Here is a 24,495-nt window from a genome sequence, read left to right as displayed (position 1 = left end):
AACCACGCCCCACACCCAGCACAGATCCCAGACTGAGTTCATGACCTGAGCCGAAATCAGGAGTCAGATGCTTACAGACTGAGCCACCCAGGCACCCCACTTGTGCTTCATTCTTAACCTTTAATTTTCTTCTCCCCTTTAGTTTGCTCTTACCTGTGTCTCCTGTTCATTTTCTATTTCAACCACCCCAGTTCAAATCATCATCACCTCTCGCCTAGACTAAGGAACAGCTTCCTAATTGTTTCCTTCTGATTTTTACTGCTTGGATACACTTCCCAGAACACCTGTAGTGAGTTTTTTAAATTGTAAATGAGATCTCATTCATTGGCTGAAAGCCTGATAATTTCCCAGTGCACTTAGAATTCAAGCCTCCCCTTTCCTTGTCCCACAAGGCCTACTGTTCCCACTGCTAACCCTTAGCTGCCTCTCCCTTCCCTCCACCTAAGTTCTCTGACCATCTCCCCGACTACACCTGAGCCACACTCCTTTTTCTGTTCCTGGAACCTATTAAGCTCATTCCTATTTTGGGCCCTTTGCATTCACTGTTCCCATTGCCTGAAATGGCTTCTTCCCTGGTTTTTGTCCAGTAGACTTCACTGTATCGTTTAGGTCTTAACCCAGATTTCCCCTTGGAGGGCTTTTCCATCTAAATGCACCTTCTGTAACATCACCCTGCTTAATTTTCTTCAAAGCAAAGCAAAGCAGACAAAAAGATTGGGATAGTACCTGGCCAACCTACTGCTCACTTGTAGGTATGGATTTCAAAATACTTTTATCAGATGATTCACTCTCAAAAGTCTTCAAGGCCTTGAGGCCTCACTCTGAAAGGGGCAGCTATAAAACAATACACCAGATCCATTATCTGGGATGATCATAGAAATTAAAAATAAACATAGGAGATGGAAGTTATCCACTTCCCAATTAGATAATCGGAACAGTAAAGGCAGGAGGGAAATTAACAGCAAAATAAGATTCTAGATCACTCCTACTTTCCAACTCCTTATCAGCCTTAGTATGTATTTTCCTATGCTTTTTTGTGTCCACAGAGAATAGGGCTTCAAGTTTGTCTTGGTTACCATGTTTTTCAAGTTCAGTCTTTCTGTATTTTCAGCTCAAGAACTTAAGTGTTCAGGTTAAGGAACCTGCATACTATCTAAAATTTTACTCCTCTGCATTGAAACTGTAGTTTTCTCATGGGCACACTGGTAAGAATAAGACTTGCAGAAGCAGTAATAAGAGAGAGGAACGATGGCATAGAAAATACATTACACTGGAAAAATTTTAAAAATCAACAGACACATTAGAATACATATTTTATTTTCAATGACAAAAATACACATTTAACAAAATTGTTAAAGATAGAAGTAAAGGGCATTGAGGGAGAAAAATTTTAATCCAATTCATGAAAATTATTTTGTAATTTCTTATCACTGACAATTTCTGGAAAACAAAGTTGGATTATATTTCCCCATAGAGGAGTGATGTTAAAATATGGGATTATATTCCTGTACTAGGATTTAGCATTCAAATAAATAGTCTAATCATCAATATGTCATAAGTGCAAACAATTATTATATTTTTAGTGCAAAAAATTTTTAAAAACTAAACATCTGTACTAATTAAAAATCTTATTTCCAGTTCTTCTAAATAGACATAAATATAAGGCACATATTAATTACAAAAGGCATTTCATGTACTATCAAGTGCACTGTAAGAAAATGTAAGTGACCTAAAACTGAAGTACTTAATACATTAACGTTAAATGATCTTGTTATCTTAGAATTTAGAATGTTAGGGAAATGGATGGCACAAGACTCTTTAAAAAGTCTAAATAATATTTAACACTTTTTAAGATATATTTTCCTTAAACAAGCATAGGCATTCAGTCACCTCATTAATGCTAGAGGTATTTCTTTACAGAAAAGATTGTCAAAAGTAGCCATTGACAGAATATTCATCCCTTCTGCTCTTCCCTTCTCAATTTCCTCAGTTGAGAGGTAGAGCATCAGACAAAAGGTCCTTCTGCCCAGTGCTTTTTTTTTTTCCTTCCTAGCTCTTATCCACCTTGCAGTTTAGTTAGATTGCTTTTTCACTCTTGACAAACTAGAGAAGGAAGTGCCTGGCCACTCGTGTGAACTTGAAAAAGAGCTTAAAAAAATACTTTGTGTGGAGCTGGTCAAGAGGCATGAGGATAACTGGTTGTTCACAGAGCAGAAGGCACTATATAAAAATCCAAAATGCTATTCTTAAAGGTGTTTTTTATATAAAGAAATCTAGTTTAGCCAGATGAAATATATCACACAAATGTCTTCATTTCCTCAAGGTGGTTTTCTTGAGCTAGTTTGAAGTACAGGTGTTGAGGAAATGGTATTAGGTTATCTGGAGATTTGAGGAACATCTTGTTTATCAACAAGATCAACTGAAGGAAAATATCTAGCAGTATTGCTGGGAAAAAAAGCACCTAATCTTTCACACTGACACATCACGATGGATGTTTACTATAGCAGTCTGAGATCCCAGAGCCTTATGAACCGCGTTCATATAGCACATGAGAACCCTTGCTCCAGTCCTTATATAATCAGTGTCGTTTTGGGAAGTGCTTTGGATTGATACTTGATTTGGTACTCGGGAGAGGTGTCACTGTGATCTCTGGAGCTCCCTGTCCTGGGCCCGGGCTATGCCTTCCCTGCAGTCGCTTCCTGCCCCGGGCTAACGACTCCACATACCACTGTTCCTGCTGCAGCTGCTGCTTCTGATTTATGAGCCGGTTCTTAGTAGCATGCAACTTCTGGAACTGCTGGGCTTGCTGCTCTAATTCCTTCTTTATCTGCTGGTTCTCTCCCCTGACTGCACAGTAGAATTCAAAAGTACGCTGCCTTGCTTCCGCCTGCAAGGGCTTGATCCTCCTTTCTAACTCCTGTCTTTGTCTTTTTCCCAACTGCTTCGGGTCTGACTCACTCAGTTGTTTCTCCAGTAATGCTTTTTCCTGGGCCAACTGGATCCGTAATTTCCATTTCTTTGCATCGATCTCAGCTAGGGCTTCCTTTTTCTGTAATATCTGTATTTTTCTCTCTTGTTTCTCCTTTACTAGTGAAACATCCCTCAGTGCCTGCAACTGCTGCTTTAAATTGAATTGGATGTTTTCCTTTTGCAAGAGCTCCTCTTTATACACTGAGGTTTGTTTTGCATATTTGGAGGCTAATTCTTGTCTCCTTTGTTCAAGTTCCTCCTTTTTTTGTAAATACTGGTTCCATAGCTCTTCAGGCTGCCTTCTATACTCCTCAATTTTGTTGTTTAGGTAGTCCAGAAAGAATTGGTTTTCAGTCTGGACAAGTAACTTTTCATTGTATAGCTGCTTAGTTTCCTGCATTAGTGATTCTTGCCTCATTTTAGTTTGTTTTACTTGGTTGTTCAGCTCCCTCAGCTCCCTCATTGCCTTTTGTTTAAACCTGTTCTTTGACTTTGTTAGCCACTGTGTCTCGAACATTTCATTTAGTAAACTGAGATAGTGTTCAGTGGAACTCTCAGAGTCCTTGGCAAACCTGAAGGAAGAACAAGTGAGACATTCCCCTATCAATTCTTAATGAAATTTAGGAAACACAAAATGCAAAATTGTACTTGAATTCATACAAGAAACTACTCGAGTACCTATTATGTTCCTAACACTATGCACAGCACGAGGTATACAGTTAATGGTAAAGGTAAATGAGTGTAGTTTACAATTTAAGTAGACAGTCACTACAATGCTGTGTGGTATTACCTCCATTTTAAAGAGAAAACCGGTTAAGATAATTTAAATGACGTGGCTACGACTTAAAAAGCCAGCAAGTGGCAGAGCGTGGGTGTGAAGCCCAATTTTGGGAGTCACTTGAACACTACAGCAACTACAAAGGGCCACGGGCATATTTGGGGTGGTCGGAGGTAACAAGTTTCCAGGCTTTCCCATCACCTTATCGGCTTCATGGACACTTCCGTCGAGGGAAGCGCCCTTCAGTACCTACTTGCTCTGGAAATCCAAGGGTTCATCTCCAAGGCCCTTGTATTGTTCACACTGGCTCCCTTCCAAAAAGAGAGCGCTAGAGCCGGGGTCCTGCGCCACGCAGAAACGGCGTCTCCCCGTGGACGGTTTTCCCAGTTTCTCCGTTCTATGCTCCTTGGGTTTTGGCGGTGCCCAGCAACTCCGCGGGTCGCACCCCACCGCAGCCCTGGCAGGTACAGCCTGGATCCGCTGAACCTTGCGGGCTGCCGAATAAGCCTTAGCTGCCGGTTCCCTGGCGGCTCTGTTCCCCGCTTCTTGGGGGGCTAAAGAAAAACGCACTTTCTTCATTTCCAAACTTTGGGGACACCGCCGTGGGGACGTCATCCCGGTTCGCGTTGGGAACCAGACCCCTGCGCTTCCCAAGTCCTTCCCTACAACGGAGGGTGCCTCTTTTTTTGGCCACCTCCAGCCATCCTCCAACTCCCTCGTGTCCCCGCTACTGGCCCAAGTTGGTTCCCAGCCTAGTTCAGAGTCAGGGAATTGCACACGCCCGGCCGACACCATCGCCTTCGCCTTTCGCGCTGTTAGGTTTCTACGCTCTATGTCAGCTCCTCACTTCACGGAAGCCTCTCTAGGCACTCTGCGTCTCTATGGTAGAGTGGGCGGAGCCAAGGGAAAGATGGCGGAGCCCGTAGATGCAGCGGAGTCTCAGGCTTCCGGGGGTCCTCGGCCCCCAGTGTGCTTGTTGGTGTTGGGAATGGCGGGATCTGGGAAAACCACCTTTGTACAGGTGACGTACAGGGCGCTGGCGTAGTAGGTGCGCGAGCGAGTGGCAGGCGAAAGGCCAGGGAGAACGGGAGGAAGAACTCAGGGGAGTTGGAGGGGACTCGCGTGTGGCTTTCGAGAACTTGCCGGCAACTCCGGTTCCTTCCTAGGCTAGCCTTTTCGGACTCTAGTCTGGTTTAATTAGGGGTAGGGGTAGGGCTCTCTCCTGCGCACCCTGAGTTGGTGCTGGGTAACTTACCACGTCCTGGAATTGTTTTACCGACAAAGTTGCCAGCTCCTCGAAGACAGAGTCTTAGGAGTAACTGGCAATTAATGCAGTGTCAGCCCACGGGCTTTGGGTGTAGATTGTTACAGAATTATTTCTTGCACAGCTGTTATGTTTCAATCACTGAGGACACAGCGAAATTGAGATTACACAGTTCCCCGCTTTTTGGAGCTAATGTTTTAGTGGGAGTGCTACAAAAAACCACACAAGTCAAGTAGATATGTGATCAAGAGTAGGGGGAGGCTGTGTTAGGTGGGTGATAAAGAAAAGGTAGAGTTTCATCTGAGTTGAATGTGGGAGGTGGATATTGGGGGCGAATATTTCAGGTGCTGAGAAGAGTAAGTGCAGAAGTCTTCAGGTATGATCGATAAAGGACTGGAAGCTCTCTCGTGGCACCTATCATTCTCTCTTTGTCTCACTACATCCCTGTCCCCATACCTCTGCAGAGGCTTACGGGACATCTGCATAGCCAAGGCTCGCCACCTTATGTGATTAATCTGGACCCAGCTGTACATGAAGTGCCCTTTCCTGCCAATATTGGTGAGTAGACTTGTACCAGAACTGTGTGAAGTCCCTTAGAAACTGGCAAGCTTCCAGCAAGCTTCCAGCTTGCCAGTCCTCAGTGCTTTCATTTTTCATTTTTCAAAACTACTTTCATTTTACATGAATATGCTAGATTCTCTAAACAAGTCTTCTCCCTTATTCATGTTTTTTTAATTTGCTCCTTTCCCTAACTAAATATGCTTTCTTCTCACTGTTATCTCTCTCCTCTTTCTGACCCTAGAGTGTCCGATTGTTGTTACTTGGGATAGTGAAATGACAGAAAGTCAGCCCTCTCCCTTCCAGATCATAAAATCTTCAGCAGGGTCTGATACATAAACCTGATTTTTTTAGTTTCTTTTCTCAAAAGTTTAGAGTTTAAGGGTTCTTGTGTGGTAGTTCACTTACTGATATATAGGAACCTTTCTTCCTCTCCCAACATTACATGGGAAAATATGTATATATATGCATTGTTTTGAAGAGGGGTTTCCAGTTATGAGGCTTCAGAGGAATCTGTGGCTATGAAAAAAATGAAGAGTGGATATGATTCAGCATCATAATTCTTGATGGGATCTGCGGGTCTCCTGATTTCTAGGCTGTCACCGTGCTAATCTTCTCCCTCCTTGTCTCTTAATCTTGTTAGGCTGCTTGTACCCCAGTTATACTAATAAAGGAAAGCTTTGTATTAAGAAGCAGAGATCATTTTGGGAAGAGCTTGGGAAAAAAATTGACATCTTCTCACTTAAAGAATGGACTTCTATCTCGATAGATGAATGGATCCACAAGATATAGTATATATACACCACGGAAAATGACTCAACCATAAAACAGAATGAGATCATACCATTCACGACAACATGGATCTAGAGGGTGTTACGTTAAGTGAGATAATAAAGACAGAGAAAGACAGATGCCTTATGATTTCACTTAATATGTGGAATCTAAAAAACAAAGCAAAGGAACAAACAAACCAAAGCAGCAACAGACTCATAGATAGAGGAAACAAGCTGTTGGTTATCAGAGCCGGGAGGAGTTAGGAGGTGAGTGAAATAGGTGAAGGGGATTAAGAAGTACAAATGTCCAGTCACACAGTAAGCCATGGGGATATAACATACAGTATAATCTAATAACTTTGTATGGTGACAGATGGTAACTGGGCTTATTGTGGAGATCATTTTGAAATAGGTAAAAAAATATCTAATCATGATATAAACCTGAACTTAGATACTCTGTGTCAATTATACTTAAATATAAAAAAGGATGGATTCTAATACTTGGTGGGGTCTATAGGCTGATAGATAGGTTTAGTTAGATATTACTGGATGTATTAATTTTTCCTTTGAAAAATCATGTCTGCATTACCCTGTTACTAGTAGGCAGTAAAAAATAAAACTTTTTCTTGATTTAGCTCCCCTTTTCTTTTTTTTTTTTACTTTTATTTTAATTCCAGTATAGTTAGCATATATATAGTTTCAGGGGTACAATATAGTGATTCAACAATTTCATATTTTTTTAGCTATCTTTTTCTATGCATAGGGTCACTGATAAAATATTTAAGTTGTACAAAACTTTTCTCCTTATCTCAGACCATGTCTACCTTAATTTCCGAGCTCCTAGCCTTACATTTTTCATGGGTGACTTGCTAGTTATACTTTTTTTTGTTTGTTTGTTTTCTTAATATTTATTTATTTTTGAAAGAGAGAGAGACAGCGTGAGCGGCAGAAGGGCAGAGAGAGAGGGAGACACAGAATCAGAAGTGGGCTCAGGCTCTGAGCTGTCCACACAGCCTGGTGCAGGGCTTGAACTCGTGAACCACAAGGCATGACCTAAACTGAAGTCAGTCGCTTATCTGGCTGAGCCACCCAGGCACCCCTTGCCAGTTATCCTTTGTAAGGAAGGAAAGCAGTGTGAAGCAGGGGGACTTAGTAGAAGAGAACGCAGACAAGAGAAGTCTGAAAAGCTGCTTTCAGCTTCTTGCTGGTAGAGACAGTACTTGGAGGGCACCTTTTGCCTTTCTGTTCTCATCATCATCTTGCTTTTTTCCCCTATCATAGTTCATTGACCTTAGCTTAAAAATTTAAAAAAACAGATTTGAAAAGTAACTGAGATACCAAGAGAGAAACTTATTTTTTCTCCTCCAAGGAGGCAGAGATGACGTGGAAGCCCTATTGGCTGAAGCTATTACAGGTGGACGGTCTCAAACTTACTGTTTCTTATGTGTTAAATTCCAGTGAATTCTTTTTGCCCTTCCAGATATTCGTGACACTGTCAAGTATAAAGAAGTAATGAAACAGTATCCTTTTCTGCATCTGCTTCCTGTGTTAACTCATCCCTGGATAGTTACTGTCTATATTTTGTGACCTTGAGTAAGTGTGTTCCCACTTCTTTGTAAAACAGTACTAGCAAAAGCATTTAATTGCTTTAAAGTAATTTTTAAAGGCTTTTCCCTTTTTTTTTTTAAGTTTATTTATTTATTTTGAGAGAGAGCATACATACGCACATGCAAGCAGGGAAAGGGCAGAGAAAGAGGGAGAGAGAGAGAATTCCCAGCAGGCTTGGAGCTTGACCTAGAGCTTGACCCCACAAACTGAGATCACGAGCTGAGTTGAAATCAAGAGTCAGAGGCTTAACTGGCCCCCCCAGACTCTCCGTTTTAAAAGTAATTTAAATAGGAGGATGGAAAGATGAATGTGAGAAAGCTATTGTAGGTGATTAAAAAGATGATTTCAGTTTGTGATTTCAGTTTTCTTAGCCATTTCCCTAGAGTTACGGGCTGTGGTAAGTAGAGGCACAGAGTGAGAGGCCAGCTAGTGCTGTGCCTGGGTTCCACAGAGTCATATTGCCTCAGGCGCCTCTGACTGGGAAACTCAGGAAACCAGTAGGTTTAAGTCGTAGGATCAAGTCTTAGTACATTGCTGTGTGAAATGTGTACTTTGAGCGTAGGCAGGTCAAGATGGGTTAACTAATTATAATCTGGTTGCTTGATCAGTGAGGATTACAGCAAGGAGTGTGATATAGATGGTCTTAATGGCTAATGCCATTAGGCTGTCACTGCCTGATGCTTCTGTTACATTTTGGCCACTTTATTTAGTTTTAATGTTTATTTTTGAGGGAGAGAGACTGCAAGCAGGGAAGGGGTAGAAAGGGAGGCAGAAGATTTGCAGCAGGTTCTGCACTGCCAGCAGAGAGCCCAGACTCAAGAACTGTGAGATCATGACCTGAGTTGGACGCTTAACTGACCAAGCCATCCAGGTGTGCCACATTTTGGTCACTTTAATTTCTTCATTTTGCCTAGCATCTCTAAAATGACAAATGGACGAGGAAGATGTTGGTAATGAGTATTTCCTTGCGAGGGTAGGGTCGTGTGGTGTATACGAGTCAAGGATTAGCTGCCAGTGTCCATTCCCGGAACACTAGGTTACGATGCTGTTTGTGGGACCGATATCCTGAGCGTGAGCTTCATCATCTAAACTGATCTGTAAGTAATTTGAATCCTCAACTTAGTGTCCAGGTATGGACTTGGGCCCAATGGCGGTATAGTGACCTCACTCAATCTCTTTGCTACCAGATTTGATCAGGTAAGTCTATTTCTACTTTTATAGACATGGCTGTGAAAAACCTGTGACTTATAAATGCTTGCTCACACCAGAAAAGAAGAGCAAGAAGCCTGCATTTGCATATAGAAAGTAAATAAGTGTTTTGGTAGACAGAGAAGTGGGTAATGACAGGATTATCAGTGTTGTGGTACGCTTCACATTTAGCATTTGGGACAGCCAGTAAAACAAAAATCCAAGAGACCTAGGTTCTTTTCTTGATCATGGTTTGGAGTGTTACCTTGAGGCTGGAGTGGAGGGTTGGGGAGTGGGATGGGCTAGTGGGCATGGAATGGAAAGATAATGGAGCTTTTTACGTGTGACTAATAGTTGTCATTGGTTAGGTTCTTGTCTACCATCAATTTCTGTAAGAGTGTTTTGTAGTTATTAATTTTTTACCCTGACATCACTCCATGAGACAGGCTATTAACATTTTACCGAGCACCAAGTGATAGGACCTGACAGTGACACATCGTCTTCAGCTTCTCAGGACCTTGCACTACTCCCCAGGGTGTTGCAGTGCTGCTAATGTGGCTGTGTTTCTTCAGTTCATGAGTTGGTGTCCTAAGATTGAGAACACAGAGATTCAGTAGTTGGTAGTACATAAAAGGCAGGCCTCCCTGGAGAGGGCCCTGTGATTTTTGTGTTGAAATTTTTGTGATTATCTGTTATAATTGGCATCTTTCTCTTTTAGGTCATGAAATTTATTGAGAAGGCCCAGAACATGTCTAAGTAAGTGATTTCAGTTTCTCTTTATTATTTTGTAGTTGACATGTCTCTAGAATTTGAGGATACCATCAGGCTCTGAAAGAGTATAGGTTGAGATTAAACCATTAGAAGTGAAGAAAAAGAGTGCGCAAAAAAATCATTAAGACGCTGTACAGTGAAGAGCTGAATTTAATAGTATCCTACCACCCACCGATCATTGTCATATAAGCCCTCAACTTCCCAGGAGACATTTTGAGACTTTGTCCAAATTCAGTTGTCTACCTGCCTTCTCTTGGGAGACTGTACTTGTTGGCATTAAAGTCTCTGAAACACCTTCCTAACCCTTGTTTAAATGAATATAATTTACATGATTCAGAAAGAATAATTTTTTTAAGTTTAAATAGTATCAAAATATAACACTTCTGTTATTATCTACATTTAGCTTTCATTAGATCATGATAGGTTCATCTTTTAAAAAAGATGATTCATTATTTCTGTTAAAAAAAAGACTACTATTATATATTATTTTGTAATGTTTTATAACTTATGTAGTGTATATCATTGCATAATATATAATGTATAATATATTATTACATGATATATATATCGTCATTACTATCAGTGACTATCATTCCATATGTTTCCATGCATATATACATAGAAGGACGGAAGGATGGAAGGCTAAGGTGTTTTTACAAAAATGGGATTGTACTAGAGGTAAAAAAATAACATCTTTATTGAGATATAAATCCACAAAAGTGCACTCTAATTTCATAGTATACGGTGTAGTGGTTTTCAGTGTATTCATAATGTCATGCATTGATCACCACTATCTAATTTCAGAACTTTTTCTTCGTCCTCAAAAGAAGCTCCATACACATTAGCAATTCCTGTTATTCCCCCTTCCCACCCCAGCTCCTGGCGGCTGCACCGTTTTACATTCTCACCAGCTCTTGTGAGGGTTCCTTGTCCACATCCTTGCCAGTACTTGTTACTGCCCTTGTTTTTGCTATAGCCATGTAAGTGGGCGTAAAGTGGTGTGTCGTTGTGGTGTCACATTTGATTTGTATTTCTTCAGTGATTGGTGATGTTGAACATCATTTTATATACGTTTTAGCCCTTGGTGTATATTTGGAGAAACGTCTATTGAAAATTCTTTGCTCGTTTTTAAAAATAGCTTTATCTAGATATGTCACTCATATACCACGTAAAAGTGTTTATTTCAGTGGCTTTTACAGAATTATGCAAACATATCACAGTTTTAGAACATTTCCATCACTTCAAGAAAAACACTGTATTCTTTAGCTGCCACTCCCCTATCCCTCTATTTCTTCTTCCCCTCCACCTTTAACCTCTGCGGCCACCCCAAGAAACCGACTGGTTTCCCAAGAGATTTCCCTTCTGTTTTGCTTATCTCTCCTTTTAAAAAAAGGTTTATTTTGAGAGAGTGGTGGAGTGGCAGAGAGAGAGGGAGAGGGAGAATCCCAAGTAGGCTCTGAGATATCAGTGTGGAGCCTGACATGGGGCTGGGACTCATGAACCAGTGAAATCATGATCCTGAGCCGAAATCAAGAGTTGGATGGTTACCCAACTGAGCCACCCAGACGCCCCTGCTTCTCTTTTATTTTTAATTCAATGTGTTTCAAAAACTATCACAGTTTCCTCTGTGATCATTTGCAGCAATTTGTGGACCGCTGGTCCTGCCTGGTAGCGTGAATACTGGACATTGAACAAGGCCTTAGAGAATGTAGTATGCATTTATTTGTTTTTTATTTTTTTATTTTTAATTTATTTATAGTTTATTGTCAAGTTGGTTTCCATATAACACCCAGTGCTCTTCCCCACAAGTGCCCTCCTCCATGCCCATCACCCCTCTTCCTCTTCCCCTCTCCCCCTTCAGCCAATGGGAGGAAGTTATACTTGACAGTGTGAAGAGGTTATTCCAGTCTTGGATGTTCTGTGTTTTGTGTGATGGAATCTCTTTCAGCATTGCACAAGTATAATACTTTAATGGGCTTTTTAAAAAATTAATTATTTATTTAAAATTTTTATTTGTTGAGAGAGAGCGAGAGCAAGGGGAGGTGCAGAGAGAGTGGGAGAGAGACTCCCAAGCAGGCTCAGCATTGTCAGAGCAGTCCCCAACATGGGACTCCATCTCATGAATGGTGAGATCATGACCTGAGCCGAAATCCAGAGTCAGATGCCTCCCTGACTGAGCCACCCTGGTGCCTGCCTTTAATGGTCTTTCCTGACACAGGTATGTCTTGATTGACACACCTGGACAGATTGAGGTGTTTACGTGGTCAGCTTCTGGGACAATCATCACTGAGGCCCTGGTGAGTATTCCAGGACTTGTTACTTCGAGTAACTAGAGAACTAGACTGGTTGATCATCTCTTTATTGCCTGGGACCTTATGTGGGAGGGAGTTCTGAAAGCTCTGTACACCCTGCTTCTTTGCTAAGGCAGGTGGGAGGCAGTTTGGGGATAGCTTACGAGCCCTTGACTAAGGCTGTGGTTATTTTGTGGCTTTAGGCATCTACATTTCCAACAGTTGTCATTTATGTCATGGACACATCGAGAAGTACCAACCCAGTGACCTTCATGTCCAATATGCTCTATGCCTGCAGGTAATTGATTATTATTGGTGGACATGGTATTATATCAAGGTATGAGGCCTCTCTCTCTCTCTCTCTTTTTTTTTTTTGTATTTGAGTGCTTACCAACCTGGATTTGTGCTCATCCAAATTTGCCCCTCAATTTAGTGGTTATGAGTTGGGGAGAGGTTAAAGGGGGAGAAGAGGCACATGTGTGGGGGCATTCCCTATGAGCAACTTCTCTTTCTCCCTTACTTGTTACAGAAACAGGTGGTGTACCAATATCATCTTTTTGGTAGTTGCTCCCAATTGAATGAAAGAAGCTTACATAGAATAGAGTTCCCTGGTGTAAGTGCTCCTTTTCTGTGTTATGACAGGTAGTTAAATTGTAATCTGAGGGTTCATGATCAAAGAGATTTATCTATAATTCTGAAAAGCACAAGCTTGCCCGGGAATGGTGTCATTACGGCCAGAAGGACATGCCTTACCTGGGTATGTGAGTACTTCAGACATGGGAGCAAGGCCAACCATTATTAAATCTGAGAGACTGATTTTTTGGGGGTACACAGAAGCCACTGCCAGCATTCGTGCCTCCTAATATGACTAGGATGTCCCTTCTAGTTAGATACCAGAAATCCTAATCCAAATAGAAATCAGACGACAGCATTTTTTGTTTTCATACTTATTGTTTAAAAGACAATTATTTGGTAAAAAAAAAAAAAAAAAAGCAACCGGACCAAAAAAACCTATACAAAATCCAAGATCAGTATTAAAGCATTATTACTCCAGGAAAGTGTGTGTGGTATTTGCTTGATGGCGGTGATGGTTTTCCTCTCGGGAGAGGAGAACATGATTGCCGTGTAAGAATGGATACCTGTATGTACCCATTGCCCTTCTTTTACTCCGTTCCAGCAGGCTGACACCAGGCAAGCAGGAACCTAAGTGCATTTACTAATAATGCCTTGCTGTTTGATTTTCAGTATCTTGTACAAAACCAAGCTGCCTTTCATTGTGGTTATGAATAAAGTAAGTGGATCCTTCCTTTTGTGATTCTTTTTCATCAGAACCTTGTGGTAATGGAAGGTTTGGGTAGGTGAGAAGGATTTTCACATGCTGGAGAACAGATTCAGACTTAACTGAAACAAAGTCATGAGCACTTCTAGGAAGAAGATTCAGTGAGATATGAATATATGAATATTTATTACTGACTGTCACCAACGTAGTTTTAAGCCAGATAGAGTAGTGCCTCAACTATAGTGTATGTTATCCTTCAGAAGACCGACTGTGCACATGAGGGTGGAAATAGCAATTAAAACAGATACTAAACTTCCCTGTTGTAAGGGTTGATGGCTAGGATTCAAAAGACCACCTCACTTCAGAGCTTAGCATGTGCTGGCGTCCGCTGTGGCCATGGTCACTTGGCGGTGGATAGTGGAGGGTCTGCATCCACCAAGAGAACACCTATCTTCATTTGATTATTTACAACAGTCTTGGCTCTTTGTGATTTGTTGTAGTGGAGAAGGTAATGGGAACAGAAAGGAACTATATGCATGATTGTTCCTTGTTGTTCCGATTTAATTATATTTTTTTTGGCATTGTTTGATGTCTGATTTCATCTCTGGTTGCTGATTGTTGACTTCTTTCTGGTACAGACTGACATCATTGATCACAGCTTTGCAGTGGAATGGATGCAAGATTTTGAGGCTTTCCAAGATGCCTTGAATCAGGAGACTACATATGTCAGTAACCTCACTCGTTCAATGAGCCTGGTGTTAGATGAGTTTTACAGCTCACTTAGGGTAAACTTTCTCTTCTGCTTATACTGACAGTCCCTTCAGACAACCTCTTCTCTCATCTTAGAACCTATCTTAGAAAAGAAATTCATTACCTTCATAAAAAAGCATTAGAAGCATTACCTATTGAAAACTGGCAGTTTAAAAGATAAATAAGCCTGGTTGGCTCAATTGGTAGAGCATATGACTCATAATTTTGGGGTCATGAGTTTGAGCCCCATGTTGGTTGTAGAGATTACCTACAAAAAAAGGTAAGGGAAAGACCCTGCCTTCAGAGTTTATGGTCTAGTTTGAAGAGAAGGCTACACACATAATTGAAACATGATATATTGTGGTAAGGACCTTAAAAGATTAGAGGTTGGGCCTGATGTTGGGCAGATCACTCTTGAAATGAGGGATTTGGGGAAGGTATAGCATTAGAGATGTGCTTTGAAAGAAGGGTAGGCTTTATATAAGCAAAAGTGGGGAGGTGTGGCAAAGCAGTATGGTAATCACCCAAGCAAAGTAATTGAGATACTAGTATTTATAGAGAACACTATTTGAAGTTGACAGGGAATAGACGAGAAGTCTTCCTCCTGTTTCTGCTAATTCTCTTCCTTTTCCAGTCCACTCTTTTCCATAGACTTCCATGGTTTTTGAGTATGCATGCTGTTTTGCTTTGTTTTAGCTTCACTCTTTGTCAGAGATTTCTTGACGTATCTAAACTTGTGTGAAGATTTTATGATGTTTGATCAAAGTAATGTATTATATTTAAAAATATACACTTGTTTTCTCTGTGGCATTAATGATGCTTTTGGCAGGTGGTGGGCGTGTCTGCTGTTGTGGGTACAGGCTTAGACGAACTCTTCACGCAAGTCACCAGTGCTGCAGAAGAATATGAAAGGTGAGGATAAAAGAAAATCCTGTAGATGACGTTCTTAGCAACACTCATCTGATACGATAGCAGTTTTACTTGGCAAAGCATTTTGGTTTTCATGGTATAGGTATTCTATTTGCCATGTTTCATGTGTACTGGATCTCTGTTTGTACACTTAGGGATAACAAGTCCTGTTAACTTTTTAAAAAATAGAAGTATAAAATCTTCACTGTATTGAAAGATTAAGAGCAAAAGGCCTCAGACTTTTTTGTAAAAAGCGAGATAGTAAATATTTTAGGCTTTGTGGGACATACAATCTTTGTTGCAGTTGCTCAACTGTCACTGTAGGGCAAAGGTGTCCATAGACAATTTGTAAACAAATGGGTATGGCTGTGTTCCAATAAAGCTTTATTTACAAAAATAGGCCATGGTTTGGCCTGTTTGCCACAGTGGCTGACCCTGGATTAAGAACATAGACTTTGAGGGGCCCCTGGCTGGTTCAGTAGAGCACGTGACTCTTGATCTCCGGGTCATGAGTTCAAGCCCCCCCATTGGGTATAGAGCTTACTTTAAAAAAAAATTAAGAACATAGACTTTGGTGTCAGACAGGCATGGATTGGATTTCTATTTCCTCCATTTAATAAATGAGTAGCCTTAGCAAGTTTTCATCATTTGTAGATCAGGGATAATAACATTGATTGTTAAGGTTGTTGTGAGGATTATTTGTAAAAATACATCCGAAGCACCTAGCACACTTGCTGACATGTAGTAAGTATACTTCATGATAAATGGTTGTTATTACTATTATGGTAAGTACTGGAATTCTGTCAAACTCAAGGAAAGTGTCATCAGAGCACTTTTCCTAGGGCTAGTGGCATGATCACTGGCTGCTTACTAGTATATTCCTTTGGCTTCATATTTAGCAAGATTTTAGCACCACATGGTGGTTCTTAGACACATTATTTTGATTCATTAGACAAGGGGTCTTTTTGTGTATCACCAAAGCCTCAGGATAGACTTTTTCCGGTATCCTATTGTTGGTGCCCAGATTAGCCACATAATTATATATTGGGCTACCTGAGCCCAACAGGCCTGCCTTCTTTTATTCATTTCAGATGTTTATCCAAGTGAGGCACAAGCTTAGGGCACATGCATGGCTCAGTCTATAGAGCATCTGACTCTTGATCTCGGGGTTGTGAGTTTAAGCCCCATGTCAGGAGTAGAGATTACAAAACAAATAAACAAAAAAGATGAGCTCATCAGTCATGGACACCAGAGTTCGTCTTTCCAGCCCTGCAGTCAGTCTTTTGTATTTTTGCTGGTTACAGGGCCGGGGCAAGCATCTTCATTTTTAATTCTGAAGGATTAAAATCTTAGTGATTGGGACTTGTTACATCTAATGTTCAGTGAGATAAGATCTTCTGTTGTTGTCAGAGACCTAGGAAAATAGAAATGATCTGGGGGCAGACGCGACAGATGATTATGCAAAAGAATTAAAGTATTTTCTCTTTCCAGGGAGTATCGTCCTGAATACGAGCGTCTGAAGAAATCACTGGTAAGAGAAGAGGCTATTTGTGTATATTGGGCCACTAAAAAAAATAACTTCAAACTATGTACTAATAATTCTCCTGCCATAAATGCTTTTGTTTTGGCCATCAGAGTATGTTTCAGATATTTGTTATTTTAAATTAGTAGATGTGTATGTGTGCTGTCTGGATGCAGAAGGGCCCCTTAATTATTTTTCTTCTCTTTATTTGAAGTTTTAAAAATCTGATTTTTCCTGTTACATTTGCTAAGCACTTCTTATGCCCTACCCACTTCTCCAAGGCTCATTTAAAGGCTGGCTATTGAATTTTAAGACAAAAGAGGCCGTTCACAGTTTTTATTCCAGATAATGACTCGGCCTGCCCCCTTTGGCTGCACTGGGCCCCTTATCACGCTATGTCAACTTGAGGGTTCTTTTGATGTGTTTTTGTGTCCTACTTCTGAAGCCTCTAAATTAGTCTGCAGAGCCCTTCAGTCTGAACTTTTGCTAATCTGGGCCCACAGCTGCTTCTTAGTGTTTCTGTCCCCATATCAGCCACCTCTTACTGTCTAAATAGCCTTTATTATTTGTATACTTAGTAATCTCTTGTTAGAAGTCTGGCATCTAACTCGGGGCTCCTGTTTTGATATGAGGATATTTTTCTCTGTACGTACAGGCCAGTGCGCAGAGCCAGCAGCAGGAAGAACAACTGGAACGCCTTCAGAAAGATATGGGCTCCGTAGCCTTGGACGCAGGGGCTGCCGCCGGTATCGGAGGGCCTCTTGGTGTTAGGAACTAAAAGCAGGATATGCTTATTCCCACTGAGCAGGAAGATACTTACATTTAAGAGAGAGAAAGAGAAAAGCTTAAAGATAATGTGGTGTTTTAGATAGATTGATTGATCTATTATACCACATTTATTTATCATTATTAGCACATTTATATAAATAAAATTATTCGAAAAGATAAACTTATTCAAAAAATATTTGAAAAGTTGTATATATAACTATACCACTTTGAATCATCTTTAGGTAGTTTTTGTTTTTATTTACTTTGGCAGGATACTTGATATCTTCTCTACTTTCTTAAATACTTTTCACTCTCTATCCCCTTTTTTTTTTTTCTGTTTATTTTGGCCTGATTTCGGATTAACAGAAAAACTGTGTGGCTAGTATAGGAATTACTATATACCATTCAATCAGATTCCAAAAATGTTAATGTTCTACCACATTTACTTTATTCTTTCTTTATTTCTCAATATGTATGACATTATATTTTATATAAGCATATAAATTTATTTGTAAACAAAATATACATTATATGTATTTCTTTCTTTGGAATCATTTAAGAATAAGTTATGGATTTATTCTTGAATATTGTCCTTGAATACTTCAGTGTATATTTCCTAGCAACAGTATTACTTTGTATAATTTCATTGTAGTCACTAAAGATTAGGAAATTGTCTAATGTGTAGGCCTTATTTAGATGAAGCCATTTGCCCTGTTTAGCAGGAGAAAATCCAGGCTCTGGTTTGGATTTCGTTGTCCTGTCTCTTGTTCTCCTTAAATCTGGAATAGTTCCTTAGGCATTCTTTGTATTTCATGGTAGTGACAGTTCTGAAGTGTATGGGACAGATACTTTATAGAATGTTGCTCAGTTTGGGTTTGTCTGATGTTCCCTCAGTGTTCAATTCAGGTGGCTCAGTTTTGGCAGAACTGTACAGAAGTAAAGTTGTGTTTTTCCCGTGCATAACATCTGGAGGCACACAGTGTAGATTTGTCCCATTATTGGTGATGTTAATTTTGATTCCTTGCTTAAAGTGGTATCTGCCAGGTTTTTTCATTGTAATATTATTTTTCCCTTTATAGTAAGTATTTTGTCGGGTGATGCTTTGAGGCCATATGAATATTCTTTTCATTTTCACATGTTTACCCACTAGTTTTAATATCCATTAATTTAATAAGGATAATATCCATTTTTCTGTGATACATGTTGGAAATATTTTCTTCCTGTTTGTTGGGTTTTTTTTTAATGTTTGTTTTTGAGAGAGAGAGCAAGGCTCATGAGATGGGCAGGGGCACAGAGAGAGGGACAGAGGATCCAAAGTAGGCTCTGGCTGGCAGCAGTGAGCCCAATGCTGGGGTCAAACTCCTGGACAGTGAGATCATGACCTGAGCTGAAGCCAGACGCTCAGCTGACTGAGCCACCCAGGTGCCCCTTATCAGTTGTTTTTTTTACTTTATTCATGGTGTTATTTTGCCAGGAGAAAGTTTCTGTTTGATTTTGATACAGTCAAATGTATTTGCTTTCTCTTTTACTGCATCTGGATTTTGTGTCATAATTGGGAATCTCGTACCCATCTTATGTTAAGAGAGGAATTCACTCATGTTTTATTGTAGTACTTGTATGGTTTCACAGTCTATGTTAAAAAATTTTTTTAATGTTTATTTTTGAGACAGAGAGAGAATGAGCCAGGAAGGGGCAGAGAGAGACAGAGACACAGAATCTGGAGCAGGCTCCAGGCTCTGGGCTGTCAGCACAGAGCCTGACGTGGGGGCTGAATTCACGAGCCGTGAGATCATGGCCTAAGTTGGACGCTTAACCCACTGAGCCACCCAGGCGCCCCTCAATGTCTACATCTAGATCCCTGATCCATTTAGAGTTTATTCCTGGAGATGGTGTGAAGTACAGCTCTGTGTTATCTTTTTCATAAGCAGTCGTACCCACACGGTTTCTTGAAACGTCTGCCTTTGCCTCAGCAATCTGAGATGCCACCAGATCATATACTGAAGTTCCGTGTGTGCTTGGGTATATTTCGGGACTTCCTCTTTTATTCTCCTGGATTGTTTGTGTCTTTACCACACTCTTATAACCATGTAGAGCCTTCATAAAATGTTTTAAGGGCTAGTCCCTTCTCATATTTTCCTTTGTGGTGTTTGCCTGGCTATTCTTAGATGTTTGCTTTTCTACGTGAACTTTAGCATCAACTTATTTAGCTTGCTAAAAGAGCTCTTTGTGTTTTATTGATTTTGCATTATGTTCATTAATATAGGCAAACTGACAACTGTCATGTTGAGTTTCCCTGTCCAAGAACAAGGAATATGTTTATCTTTGTCAAATGTAATTTGATTTTTCAGGAGTGTTTTCCTCATGCAGTTTTGGCGTCGTTCTTGTTAAAATTTTCCAAGGATTTTATCTTCTTTGTTAGTGTTGAAAATGGGATTTTCTGAACCGTTATGTCTTCCAACTGGTTATGTTTGTGTATATATATGAAGGCTTCTAATTTCTATATGTTAGTTTTTTACCTTGCTACTTCATTGAAATTTTTATTTTTTGAATTAGTTTTGTCATTGATTCTTAGGGGTTTCTAGGCTGGTGCTCATAAATAGTATATATGCACACCCCCCACCCCCCCACTTGTGGATGTGGACTGGACTGGCCTTTAAAAGAATGCAGTTCTATTCATGAAAGCTATTGCTGTATCTTTAGTAGAGAACAAAGCCGCTTGGAGGAGGACATGCTAGGTTTACCAGGAAACTGGCTAGGTTTTCCAGTTACGTGAACTTGCCTGGCCATCCTTGTTGGATACCTTAGCCACAAAAATGTGTGTGCTGTGCCCCTTTGGAATCACTCATGAATATGTGAATCAACAAATGTTAATTAAATCTGCTGCAAAAATTCTTCTTATTCCTATACCTGTTAAAGGTTGGGACTTTCAGTAAGTTATTTGGGGAAATTACAAGTATAGTTGGGCACGGAAGGAAGCATTGACTGTTAGCACATCGTGTTGTCATCCTTTTTCAGGGCCACAGGCCCGTTAAGATTTTTGTCCCTTGATGTTGCTGCTGTTGGCCTTGGTTCTTTCAGACCAGGCTCCTGAAGAGAGTGGTCATGTCCTCTCATGGCTCTAGGATACGTGGCATAATTTTAGGTTCTAATAGAGCCCAACCCTTGGAGGCTGAATCCCTTCACAGGAATTACTTGCCTAGACTTTTTCCTGATGATTGGCACTTAGCCCTTATTCGGTTTCCCTGAGTAGGGAATTTGCCTCTAATAATATATTCGACTTTCTGTTTTCCTCCCTCCCTCTTTTTCTTGAATAATATCCTGACTCCTTTACTGTGTCATTTCACCTACTATTCTCTTCAGACCCGCTGAACTCAAATTTCCACAGTGCTCTACACTTTTACCCTGACTCTCCAGCACACTGCATCTGCTCAAATGTCTTCAGTCTTTCTAGGAAAAACTATAGCCTCTTCTAAGCTGTAAGCTAGTAAAAAGGAATGATGTTACTACCAGGACAAACTATTGGAGAATTATTTTCTTGAGCTTAAAAATAGTGCCTTTTGGGTTCCTGAGATTATGAAAACATTGTGTGAACTAAACTACTGTAGAAATGTTAAGTGGTGTTAATAATACATGTAGAAGAGGTGAGATTCTGCATTTGTATCTATCATGCCCAGTTTCATCCTGCCAGTTTATAGTCCTAGTTAGTTACGGATTGAAAATCACCTTTTTGAGGAGGCATAGGTTCATTACATGCTACTGATAGGTGTTTTCTCTGTAGACCCCTTATCTCCTGCGCTTGACCCTTCTGAACTGATCCTGACTCGGGGAACTTTGGATGAAGAGGATGAGGAAGCAGACAGTGATACCGATGATATTGACCACAGAGGTGAGAGGTGGCCCACGAAAAGAGAACAGGTGCTTAGCCTCACATTGTTAGGAGCTTCTCGTTGCTGAGAGAAACCTTGTATACGCGGCCAGTGATGGGAGACAAGAGATGGCACTGGGTACAGCAGCAGGGCGGAGTTCCGTATGCTGAGAGTTCCTGGCCTTTCTACTGAATAATTCATATTGAGCTCATTACAGGCTTTTTTATTTATTAATCTCATGTCTCCTCATCTTTAGGTCGTAACTGAGGAATCCAGAATTTTTGTTTGGCTGTAGTTACTGTTTTAAAAATACATGAGAGGAATGGGCACCTGGGTGGCTCTGTCAGTTAAGGGTCTGACTCTTGATTCCAGCTCAGGTCATGATCTCACAGTTTGCGAGATTACTTCAGGCTCTATGTTGACAGCACATGTGGCCTGCTTGAGATTCTCTTCCTCCCTCTCTGCCCCTCCCCCACTCATGTGCATGTGTGTGTGCTGTCCTCTTTCTCTTAAAATAAATAAATAAACTTAAAAAAGACTACACGGGGATAAACAAAGAATACATAAGGAGGCCTCAGCAGACTGAAGCCAGTTAGAAGGGACTGTAACACTGAGGATGGAATGGCTCTGGAAACCCAAAAGGGTTCTACCTGGTATAGTTTTATGGACTGTGAACAGAATCTATTTCTTGAAACAACGCTTTGAGGTCAAATCTATGACCAAGAGCAAACCTCTCTTTACCATCCATTGTTGAGGTATAATTTATAAACAGTAAAGTCCAACCTTGTTAAGTGTGTGGTTTGATGAGTTCTAACAAGTATATGTGCACTTGTAGTGGCCATCATATTCAAGATACAGAACACTTCCATCAACCCCAAAGTTCCTGATGCTTGTTTTTATCCAGTCCCCTTCCTGCACACTTACTTTTTGGCAATCAAGAATCTGATTTCTTTTCCTATAATTTTGCTTTTTTCAGAGCGTTGTATAGTTGGAATCATAGTATTTAATAGGTTTCTGCATTTGACTTTTTTCAGTCATTGTAATGCTTTTGGGATGCATCCATATATCAGGAATATGTTCTTTTATTGCTGAATAATATTCCATTATGTGGCCACACCACAATTTGTGTACACATTCATTAATTAGCTGATTGACTTTTGGGTTATTTCCAGATTTGCTATTATTAATAAAGCTATTGTATATATTTCTCTTGGTTAAAAATACTTAGGAATGGGACCTCATTCTAGTTACTTTATGAGTAAGATATTTACATATGAAAGAAATTATACATTTGGGCCACGTGATAAATAGAGCATGCCTCTGGGAGATATTTCCTCATTGGGATTAGTGAACACTTAGTTTATTAGAAACAGTACTATTTCTGATGGACAGGTGATAGTAGCTCTAATCCACCTAACAGGAAAGCTAAAAAAGAATTAACCTTCTTTTTTCCTTGCAGTTACAGAGGAAAGCCGCGAAGAACCAGCATTCCAGAATTTTATGCAAGAATCAATGGCACAATACTGGAAGAGAAACAACAAATAGTTTCTAGAAGCCCAAACTTTTAGAACTCTGTGAAGGAACCGTCCTTACCTCTGATTGGGGGCTACCATAAAGGACAATTTTGTTCAGAGTAGCAGCGATTCTCTTATAGGGAAATTTGACTCAGATGAAGCCAGGGATAGGAGACTCTTGGACCTGGCAGATAGATGCCATTCCCCTGGCCTTTCCCTTGGATTTATGCAAGGAAGGATCTGGACTGTTCTTGAATACTGATATCTCTACAGGCCTAAAGCTTCCAGTTTTCTTGTTTGAACTTAAGTACTTTTGCTGCTGATGGATGAAACAGAGAGAACTTACGATTCACTCCAAATTTCTATTAGGCTGGATCTATACTTTACTCTCCCAGGATCTTGCCTTTGATCCTACACCATGAGTTCCCTTCCTTTTAGCAGAAAGGGAGAGAGAAAACATGAGCTTGCTCAGAGGGGTAGTGGAAGTCTCCTTGGCAACCAGTCAGTGTTGGGTATGAAATGTGCCTCATGTGGGGTTAGCTCATTGTAGGACACCACGTTTTGTTGAAGAAATTGAACAAAACAAGATTAATGAGTAAGAATCTTGCTTTTGATGGTGACTTGGATAAAGAGTTTTTAATTTTAATTTTGTTGTAAGCCTGCCTATCATAATTTCAAATCAGAAAATTATATAATTGCACATAGGTTCACTTTTGTTCAACACAGAGGTTTAAAGTCCAAACCTGTCTCAGTAAAGAGGGGATGTTTACTAAAGTCTCCCGCGTATACATGCCTTGTAACCAGGTATAGAGCCAGGCCCTGTTTGTGTTGTATTTTATTTTTAAAACTTATTTATATATATATTTTAAAGTAGGTTTCACAAACAGCGTGGAGCCCAAAGCAGGGCTTCAATCACAACCCTGAGATTAAGACCTGAGCTAAAATCAAGAGTAGGCCTCTTAACCAGCTGAGCCACCCAAATGCCCCTGTATTGTACTTTAAACTTAAGGCAACGTATCCTTCATGATTTCCTCAAAGGCCATGGATTTGGTTCAGGTGCACATTCCATACATAGTAGCCATGGTAAGGTTTGCCCTGCCCCCACATTCTTCATATTAATATAAAACAGGGCATTTTTTGTGAGGAATTTTATCCCTGCCTAATCTGCACTCCAATTCACTGGTTCTCAAATGTGGCCACTGGACCAGAAGCATCGGCATTACCCAAGAAATTATTAGAAACACAACACTTGACCTCAGTCAGAAACTATGGGGGTAGGACCCAGAAATCTGTTTTAATAAGTCCTTGAGGGGATTCCCATGCATTTAAGTTTGAGAACCACTGTTCTTATTCAAATAGCCTGTGACAGTTCTAGGCCAGGAGAATCTCAGGTGTCTTCAAAATGACCTGCTTTCTCAAGAGTGCCCTAACCATGACCATCTGGGTGCTTATTCTCCAATGTAAACATTCTAACAATAAAAATATTTTGCCATTAAGTATCAATTTCAGTATTCTATACCTATAGATAATAGATCTCTATAGGTCTGTAAGTATTCTAATACCTATAGATAATAGCTAGAAACCACTGGTCTAAAAATTTGAACCTGGTGGAACCACCATCTCCCAGTACTTTTCAAAATGACCAACCCGAAGGGAAAGAGGAGTGGTACCGGCTGTATGTTCTCT

The 24,495-nt window shown here is 40.3% G+C and overlaps 2 protein-coding genes across 2 annotated transcripts; one reads left to right on the top strand and one right to left on the bottom strand.

Annotated features, from left to right (window-relative positions):
• Window positions 1–1,296: 1,296 nt before the first annotated feature.
• CCDC121 (coiled-coil domain containing 121) lies at window positions 1,297–4,564 on the bottom strand. Its single transcript, XM_029936327.1, has 2 exons — window positions 4,002–4,564; window positions 1,297–3,542 (listed from the first exon to the last, which is right to left on the bottom strand). The coding sequence occupies exons 1-2, from the start codon at window positions 4,541–4,543 to the stop codon at window positions 2,579–2,581; spliced, it is 1,506 nt and encodes a 501-aa protein (XP_029792187.1). The 5' UTR covers window positions 4,544–4,564; the 3' UTR covers window positions 1,297–2,578.
• An 84-nt stretch (window positions 4,565–4,648) lies between these two features.
• GPN1 (GPN-loop GTPase 1) lies at window positions 4,649–23,455 on the top strand. The gene is made up of 14 exons (XM_029938055.1): window positions 4,649–4,769; window positions 5,477–5,570; window positions 7,824–7,863; window positions 9,082–9,148; window positions 9,858–9,895; window positions 12,129–12,207; window positions 12,405–12,499; window positions 13,447–13,492; window positions 14,119–14,265; window positions 15,060–15,142; window positions 16,631–16,670; window positions 17,317–17,407; window positions 21,208–21,315; window positions 22,755–23,455. Exons 1-14 carry the CDS (start codon window positions 4,659–4,661, stop codon window positions 22,838–22,840), a joined length of 1,125 nt encoding a protein of 374 aa, XP_029793915.1. The 5' UTR covers window positions 4,649–4,658; the 3' UTR covers window positions 22,841–23,455.
• Window positions 23,456–24,495: the final 1,040 nt, after the last annotated feature.

This window comes from Suricata suricatta, chromosome 4 (assembly GCF_006229205.1).
Source record: "Suricata suricatta isolate VVHF042 chromosome 4, meerkat_22Aug2017_6uvM2_HiC, whole genome shotgun sequence".
Classification (NCBI taxonomy): domain Eukaryota; kingdom Metazoa; phylum Chordata; class Mammalia; order Carnivora; family Herpestidae; genus Suricata; species Suricata suricatta.
Note: the sequence above shows the minus strand (reverse complement) of the source record. Positions and strands in the feature narration are given on the sequence as shown.